Here is a 9130-nt window from a genome sequence, read left to right on the forward strand (position 1 = left end):
CATAAATGGTCTAGAGAGAGAGAGAGCGACCCCCTTTCTACAAGCGTTAGCATGGTATTTATAGGAGATAGAAGGGGACACATGCCAGCAAGCCAGCATGCACGCCATGTGTCCTCCATGCACTTGGCGATCTTGGTGGCTAAGAAGAAGTGTCCACGTGTAGCGGACTATTTAATTGGCCAATGGAAATCGGGCTCGATCTAAGCACTACTGTCGGTGTTCATCGTTGAGGGCTAATCACACGGGCTCGGGCCTTAACCGAGCATTCGGGTCGGGACCGAGCACCGAGGGCTAAGAACAAAAGCTCCTTAGGCTAATTAGATGCCTAACCTTCAAGTCGGGTCATGTTAAGTACTCTCGTCGGGCTGGTTCAGGTCGGGAAGAGCCTGTCGCCATGTGAGGAGTCGGATCCAATTAGGTACTTAGTACGGTAGGGTCGGTAGCTCGGGGTATATCCCTATTAAGTAGCCCCCGAGTCCATGTCTCGAGTCAAGGTAACGTGGCGAGGGGCTTGGACTATAAGATCTGGGTGCAAATTAAGGTCAAAGTGCTTTTAGCTAGGTGGGGATCTGGTGCAACACTGGTCCATGGTAAATCATGCAAATCACCGCTCGAATTAATTCGCCTGCCATATGTCGTGTTGCGGGTAAACACCTAGGGATCCGTTTTGAATTTCAAACCTTCCGGGCTCGATCTCTTGCCTATAAATAGGGCATTGAGGTGGGCCATAATCACACTTTCTTTTGCAAAAATTTCTAGAGCCTCCCGAGTAAGAGCAGGACTTCTCGAGCTAAATTGCAGGTATGTCAGCAAAGTCCCCTTGCTTCGAGCGCATCCGATCATCTTTCTTATTAAGGGCTCGATCCTTAGTTCCTAGGTTTTTAACTTCTTCGATCTTAGGCTTTAACAATTTTTTTAGTTAAACCCCCCCTCCCCCCCTCCCCCGAATCTTTATTGCATGGAACATGGTGCACACAATTGTGTGGACCATAAATAAAAAGTACATTTTTAATATACTAAGGGTACATTATTTATGTACATAAGGTACATTTTTTGAAAATACATTTTTAATATACTAAGGGTACATTAGGGTACCATGACCAACTCGGATAGCCAAAACATCTCGTCTAGGACTATGACGCCATGGTCCGAGGGGATTCACTAGGCACCATTAAGGACCAGCCGCTCGAGGGAGACCGGGTGCACCTGTGAAATCTCATCACGTGGATGCAGGTCCCTCAACCCGAGTAACTTCTGTCCATACTTCTCCATCAGTCTCGATTGCACCCCGACCCTCTTCTAGCCCTCCACCTCAAATCCAAGCCTCCAACCTTACTAGTGGGAGGCATAAATTTCTCAATGCCGAACAAGTCGGAACTTATCAACCCTTATTGACCCTTGTCGAGCTGCATGATCTATATGGTCTCCTAAATGGTCGGGCTTGATATGACGGCTGACACAATCTTGGCAACATCATTGAGCGCCATAAAAGGGGATTGGATCGGGTCGCATTTGGATTCTTTGAAGCCTCGATTTCCCTTCCATTCATGCCCTTTCTTTCGGCCTTCTTACGATTCTATGGGGTCTTGCCCAGACAAATTTGCCCGAACACTCATTGCATCCTAGCATGCTTCCCCCAGATTTTGCTCGACACAACATTCCCTGTACGATCAAACTGTTCCATTTCTTGTTCTTGGTTCGGGCCTTGCCGCCAAAGCATGAGGTGAGGTGGGGGTGGGGGAGATTCCTTATGATCCAATCGAAAGGACCGAGTTGCAGCATATTTAATCTGCCCGACAACAATAAGGGATGGAAGAATCAGTTCTTTTTCGTTGAATACAAATGACGGATGCCGGTCCCAAACATTTGGAATTCTCAATTCAGGAGGTACGTCTACTCACCCCCGACCACGAGTTTGACTGCTCATCCCGAGATGATTTATTGTGAATTCTTCGATTACCGGGTGTTTCGTACCCCAGAGGACTACGCGGCGGCTAACCTCCAAGCGCCTCGGTACGACCTCGAGAAGAAATTCATTCCAAAGACGAAGGTGGTCACCGTAGCCATTCCCCCAAGAACGATCAAGCCGGATTTAGGAGGTTTTACCTTTTACTATCTAGGATAAATAAACTTGTAACATTTTGGCCAAGACTTTGTGGTCTAATGGCACCAAAGTTGCACTCCCATATGGGAGGTTGTGGGTTCAAGCCTTAGTGGAGGTAGAGTCACATTTTTGTCATTCTCAAACTTAACTTTTGATGCTCATTTTTGCAGAAATGGGTTTGGAAGAGACTTTCGAAGCCACGACCGCGACCCCAAGAGCTCCCTGGGCTAAGAACACCTTGGGTGCCAAGAAAACTCGCACTACCGAGGGTAGGCCTTCAGTCCCGACCGGCCTACCGCTAACAACTATCATTGTGATAGGCTCAGTCCCCGACCTTCCAGTCGTCAAAGCTTATACTAAAAGAGGTAAGGAGCCGGCTACGGATTCGGGGGAAGAAGCTTGGTCCAAGCGGTCGAAGAGGACAAACTCCCCCGACCATACGCCCATAATTGATGCCCAACTCTCCGGGGATGACCAATCTGCAGCCCTCCTAGACAAAATCAGTGCGATGTTACTCATCTCGGAGAGCACAACCGACTGGACCACCAACGAGGTCGGGGAGCGTGGTGATCGGGACCTCATCCAGGTATAATTTTCCCGACCTTCTTGCCATATTCAATTTTCATTCGCTGCGTAATTTGACCATGCTTTTGTGGATGGGTTGCACGCTCGCCGACTTGTTCTGCCGTGCCAAGGCCGCCGAGAGCCTCTACCACAAGGAGATGGATGCGGCCAAGAAGTCTATCGCTCGTTGGGATGGCAAGATCCGTGAACTCGGGGGCAAAGTCAAAGCGGCCGAAAAGAGACTAACTTCTTTGTATTTCACTTAATCTTTACTTCATTGCTTTGCTCAAATAGCTACACCATATGAGCACTTCATTGAACTTCTGCTCTTGTCAATTTGACATACAAATCTAAGAATTGCATGTCTTTTCCAAATGTGTAAACTTGAGCTTTAACTGATCAAGGATCTTCTCTGATCTTCGTTGTAGATTAATAACTTTCAGTCTATTAACCAAAAAATAAAAAACAAGAAATAAATTGAGGGTTCTAAAATCCTAATTAATATTACATGCATCAACATATACTCCACTTTTGCTGTGTACCAATCAACTAAAGAGTGTTTGTCAAAGCAAGTGTATATACTCTCAGAAACCCAGAAAACAGATTTTCATTAAGCATTCAAAAACTATTCACAACAGAGTTTGATACATTTAGCTACAAAATATTACAGAACAAATTACAGTCAAGTCTTAAGCCAAAAGAGTTGTAAAAACAGATTAGTGTGGTTCCCCCTTAGTCCTTCTACTTTTTTTTATCATATCAGAGGGTTGACCAACAAGTAGTCTGGCAAAAAGATTCATTGAGAATTCCCTTCTGATAGTTCTTAAAAGCTTCATCTATCTTGTTCCCTGGAAGTATGCCATGGTTGAATCATCTTGGACATTCATACTTTAGCCTTATTGCTGTCGTTGAAGATTCCTTTCAACTTTCTTCTCTCTTCCTTCATGCCATCCACCCTGCATTTCTCAGCTTTCTTTAGTTCACTCAACTTTTCCATGTAAACTTTATTGATGTAATTCAGTCTCAAGGCTTGTCCGATGTCATTAGTATTCAGCCATCTGAGAGCAAAATATTCTTCATTTTCCATCATGTATAAATATTTCACCAGTCTGGCAATAGGCATTACTCTCCAACTCCTCCAAATCATCACTCTCTTCAATTCTTCAGATAAAACTGAATTCTCATGAACTACAACAGTTTCTTCATCATTTCTGAACATGCTGTCTGAAGAGAATGACATTTGTTTGTCATGTTGGACTTCTTCATTATTCAACTTTCGAGCCATCTGCTCATCTACCTGCAACTGTGTTTCAATACATCTAATGTCCACAGCTTTTGTGTGCAGTGTAGCTTCATGATCAACAACAGTTTGAGATCTACCGTCTATGGTCATCTCATCAAATGCAGCACAAATATTCACTATCCCAGCAGTTACTATTTGCATGTTAGTTACGTCTTCTGTGGTGTTTCGGTCTTTTCCACTCTGTATCCTGTGCAGAAACAATGAAGGGCTTATCGTGAAGTCATTATCAGCATCAGGCGCATTTGGTTCTGCAGTCATTCTTTGTCTCTTCCCCTTCGCAATGTCTTTCCTAGGCTTGCCATGGGTTGTTCTCCTTTTCTTTGTCACCTTTGGTTGAGCAGTCATTCTTTGTCTCTTCCACATCGCATCGTCTTTCCTAGGCTTGCCATGAGTTGTTCTCTTTTTCTTTGTCACATTTGGTTGTGCTGCAGGGGTAGGTATTGAATTATAAGAGTGCTTGATATATGTATCTGTAGTGCACTTTTTATTAAGCAACAAGTCGTGTTGCCATAATATTACAAGTCCACTTTTTTTTTTTTTTTTTTTTTTTTGGATGACGAGGGAAACCCCACAATCCTTTCAAGTGTGAGTAAACCCCGCCTTGTACCCTAACCGGCAAAGGACCATAAGAAAGTAAACCAGCCTAAGTTACCCATAGCTGACCGGCTCAAACCAAGGGGGCAAGGATTCGAACTCATGACCTTGTGATTGATGTAAGAGGTTTTAAGTTACAAGTGGAAATTGTGAAACAGTGTGATGTTAGAAGTTAGAACAGATATAGAAGTTACCAGTTAATACTTCTAACCCTGACTCTTCCTTTTTCCACATATCTTCAAAGTTAGCTCCATTCTTAAGCTGGTTCCAATATCAGGTTGGTCATGCTAGTGCTTTAGAAACAGCTAATTTAAAAGAAAGAAAAAGTGAAAAGACATTTACTCTACCCTCAATTATTAAATACCTTTGCCATCACTGATTCAATATGATGTAATAGCTGCCTTGCTTTCATTTTTCTTGAGCCGTGCAAGATACTAATTGCAGAATCCAAAGTCTTCTCAATCTCATCTCGAGAATCAATAGATTGGCAAATCTGTAGAAGTTCCATAACATGTGAAACGAGATCTGTCCTTGAATCACAGCGGCGACAATAATACTCTGCATCCAAATCATAGCTTGTTCCTACTGTTCCAACCATATGCGCCTGAAGAGCACAGTCTATGTGAGCAACGTGCCCACAAATGCACCCATCAGGCAATATCGCTTTACATCTAATGTAACTATCGCTACCAAATGCTGAACTGATAGTCTTAGAACAAAGAATACAGCAACAACTTCGGCAAAAACCAGGTTCACTGCAGCAAATATCACAAAACATGGCTTCTGACGGAGGAGGATCAGATACTCCTGATAAACTGCTACACATGTTGTTGCCAGCCTTACAAGTGCGTGATAAACGAGAGTCAGCCTCCAAAAGTTCAGCTTCTACCAAAGATGATGCAAACTCATTGTCAACATTCATGATTCAACAACCATAATATAGCAAATAAAACATAAATAAATGAAAATTTTAAAACCATGAGCATATATAGCATTCATGGAAGTGATAAGAGTTAAATGTATAACCACATAAAAGAATCACCAAAATATGGAAATAAGGGAAAGACATGAAACCTATGTGGCATACTCTGCAATTCTTGGTAAACAGCTATTATAGCTCCTTCCAAGACATATTATGAATGGGAAACAAGTCCATCATCTTTACAAACTGATAGTTTGCATAGGGTTGCCACCAGTGTCTAAATTACTCAACTAATAACACAATACAACTTTAGCTAGTATAGTGCATTCTAAAAATGACATTTATTTCCTCTTTCTTATTTCTTGTCAACGAAGAACCACAAGGAATTCTATGGGAACTGAAATCAGTATAACGTAAATAGAGCATGTTGTAGCATAATAATTCAGAGAAAACATATTCTCTATTCCGAAATATGTTGGAAACCTTGTTTAATAAAAGAGATTGGGACAGAAGAATAAGCTAAAAGTACACCTAGTTTTATTCAGCAATCCTCTCAAGAACAATGTAAATGGACCAAAGCAGCAATCTGTCTTTATACCAGCTCCTTGGTTTTACTACAAACCTAATAAGGTAGACTTTGCATGCAATTAAACATAAAAATAAATGTTACACCTAAATACCTTATGATCACAAAATAGTACTCAACTCACTTAAAACTAGTCCAAAACTGATTCACACTCTAAGCTTTGCAGAATTCCTCCTTTGACAAATTTAATTTAGATTTTCTCACTTGTTAGTTGTTACAGGTCTTGTGACTGTCATGCAGGGATCCCCAAGTAATCCCAGATTTTTTTACTGAAAGGTTTGAATAAAAGCTTACAAAGCCAATGGTCTAATAATATTGGCATGAATTACACACAGGAAAAAATAGTGAGCGCTTTCAGTGTAAAATAAATACGGTGCACTGCAAGTATAATACTTGTTGATTTAAAAAATAAAAAATAAAAAAAGATCCTTAAATTGATAATGACAAAAAGGCTTCACTACAGCTAACCTTTTGAATTGAACCATTTCAAGGGAATATTCCACCTGAATGATGCAAAGAAAGCATTCACATCTGTGCCAGGAAATGCTGACTGGATATATTGCTCAACTGAAAATTTGCTCCGAAAACACTTTGGTTGTCCAGCTTTCACGAGACGTCTTGGTAGATACAGGTATCTATCCTTATTGTAGCATGAACCTTTAACTCGTTTTCCGACCATCCAACGCCAATTATCACCTGGGTTAGGCCAATCTTCAGGGGCATAAGGCATGCCTTCACCTGAGCCACCAGGAGACACTGGATAGAAGTGAAGTCCATCTATTGTATTCCTGGGAGTACTTATGACATTTGTATCTGGACTGTCAAAATCCATAGATCTACTCAAAGCTTACAATTAGCAGGTTTGTTCAACTGCATGCAAAACAATGTAAACATTAACTTTTACTTGAACAAAAACAGCTAAAATTTTATAATAGTGTTTGCAACATACATGTATAGAAGTCAGGTATATGTCCTTGACTAATTAGAAAGAGAAAAAGGAGTTGGGTACTATTGCAAGCAAAAGTTTGAAGTTTAGTCAAACTGCACTAAAAATGAAAATTTTCTTTAGTGGATATAAGTAGTGTATAGTTAAATGCATCTAAACTAGCTTCCTCCAAAAAAGCTATGAAGGCCGTGGTTCTGCTTGAAGTACTGATTATTTTCATATTATCATATACCATTTGTTTTTACATTTTTAACAGGATGAGTTCTGGAAGTTCTTTTTATGATAATTTCAAATGTTCAATATGTGTGATTGTGAGTAAAAAGTTAGTCCTTAAACTAACAAAATTTGTTAACAATTAATTTCATTTTTCCAACTTTTCCCCATCAACAATACTCTGAACAGAACAGATAAACTGGAAAGTGCATTAAGAAAACAAAACAAAGGAAGGGAATAAAAGCTTAAAGGTTGGGTAGGGGAAACTGTGCAGGAAATTATGTGGGAGTAAACCCCAAAAGAAACTCTGACCAGGTTGGTATCTCAAAGTAACAAAAGTAAAGCTGTGAAAATGTTACTGTTAGAAATCCTAGTAGTGCATGTGAAAATTGAAATTACGACCTTCAAGATAGAAGTCCTCGACTTATTTGCACAACAGTAAAATGGATATGCACCTACAGGCTACAGGCAGCACAGTTCTACAAATATCATGATTAACGCACATAGCACCATGAACTCTAATAGCTAGACACCTTAAGTTTGATAGTTTAATCATTGGCCCATTACGTGCTGCAAGAACATCATTGCCAATAACTGCAGACTACTACAGAACCCAGTTACCAAATTCCTCATAGGATTACACTAAGCCATTAAATCCTTAAACAGTGCTGATTAAGTACAGATCCTTGTAGTGTATTTAACTGATCAGCAACAAAATATTCAAAACCCTCAGGTTCAAAGCAGTTACTAGAAAGCCTAGAATGTCTAGTTCTTGGCTTGTCCATGTTGATTTACCAGGATTTCCAACTTGTGAGTTCATTTTCTCCATCCTAGCTTAGATTCTAATATGACCCTTTGGATAAATCCACAATGGTGCATTCCCAATCTATTGCTCCACAAAGAACAACTTATAAATTTCAGAAAACTCGAATATTGGAATGGGCCAACAGATTGAGAAACATGCAACATCATCTTTTGGCAAAGATGATTCTTTGATGAAAGTAAAGGGGAAATAACGAAATAAAGAGTGGTTCCTGAGTAGAGAACATGATTGATCTTGTTACAGTCTCAAGATGAGACATTAATGCCGGCTTCAGAGAAAGGGGTTTTGCACAGTTGCACTAGAATTTGAAGAAAGCATACAACAATGCTCACACAAACAGAGATAAATGTACATAGTATCAGAGAGCATTCTCCTCAAGAGAACAATGTTCTCAAACCTAACACGAATCTCAGTTTGGTGATGATCGGAACTGGAAATCCATATGGAAATAAACTCAGAATGAAATGCTAAAGAAATCATTTGCAAATACGTATGTGTGTGTGTAGATGTATATGCAAGAAAAGAGATGTATATACCTTCGCTGCAGGATAACGAGAGTGTGAATTCCAAATTTCCAATTCAGAAAACCTCTGAAAGAAGAGCTGCAATGAGTGACGACTTTGCATTCACCGTTCAATCGATTCCTACAATCCTACTGTCCTACAGTCCTACTTCTTCAAACACGTGTACTTAAATTATGTGAAATACTTGTGGGACCGTCTCCTAGGTTAGAAAGTGTTTGAAATACTTGTATTTGCTTCAAAAAAATGTTTGATAAAAGATCTAATAATTTTGAAGAAAAATATAACCAGCTTGGTTGGCGTGATGACCTGCATTCTCATTTCTTAGGAGATGGGAGTTTGAACTCTCTTTGATATGAAAAAATCAATCTGATCAGCATTTTGTTTCTTAATTGGGTAGGCTTGATGTAAATAAGGATTAGTTTGAGTATGATACGGGTTTAAAGGTGTCTCCTTAATTGGACCGGCTTGATGCGAATGAGAATTAGTCTAAGTATGGTACGGGCTTAAAAGTGCTCTCCCTTAGACCGGCTCGGTGTGAATGAGGATTAGTT

At 40.3% G+C, this 9130-nt stretch overlaps 1 protein-coding gene across 2 annotated transcripts; it reads right to left on the reverse strand.

Moving 5' to 3' along the window:
- Positions 1–3262: 3262 nt before the first annotated feature.
- Positions 3263–8694, reverse strand: LOC109163762. Of its 2 annotated transcripts, none has more exons than XM_019312467.1 (6): positions 8592–8694; positions 6542–6943; positions 4930–5450; positions 4760–4826; positions 4145–4396; positions 3263–4108 (listed from the first exon to the last, which is right to left on the reverse strand). In XM_019312467.1, the coding sequence occupies exons 2-6, from the start codon at positions 6903–6905 to the stop codon at positions 3552–3554; spliced, it is 1761 nt and encodes a 586-aa protein (XP_019168012.1). In that variant the 5' UTR covers positions 6906–6943; positions 8592–8694; the 3' UTR covers positions 3263–3551. The 2 variants fall into 2 exon arrangements, with proteins under 2 accessions (XP_019168012.1, XP_019168013.1); XM_019312468.1 differs by lacking the exon at positions 8592–8694 and adding an exon at positions 7023–7125.
- Between the last annotated feature and the right edge of the window lie 436 nt (positions 8695–9130).

The sequence above is a fragment of the Ipomoea nil genome, unplaced genomic scaffold, assembly GCF_001879475.1.
Source record: "Ipomoea nil cultivar Tokyo-kokei standard unplaced genomic scaffold, Asagao_1.1 scaffold3043, whole genome shotgun sequence".
NCBI lineage: Eukaryota > Viridiplantae > Streptophyta > Magnoliopsida > Solanales > Convolvulaceae > Ipomoea > Ipomoea nil.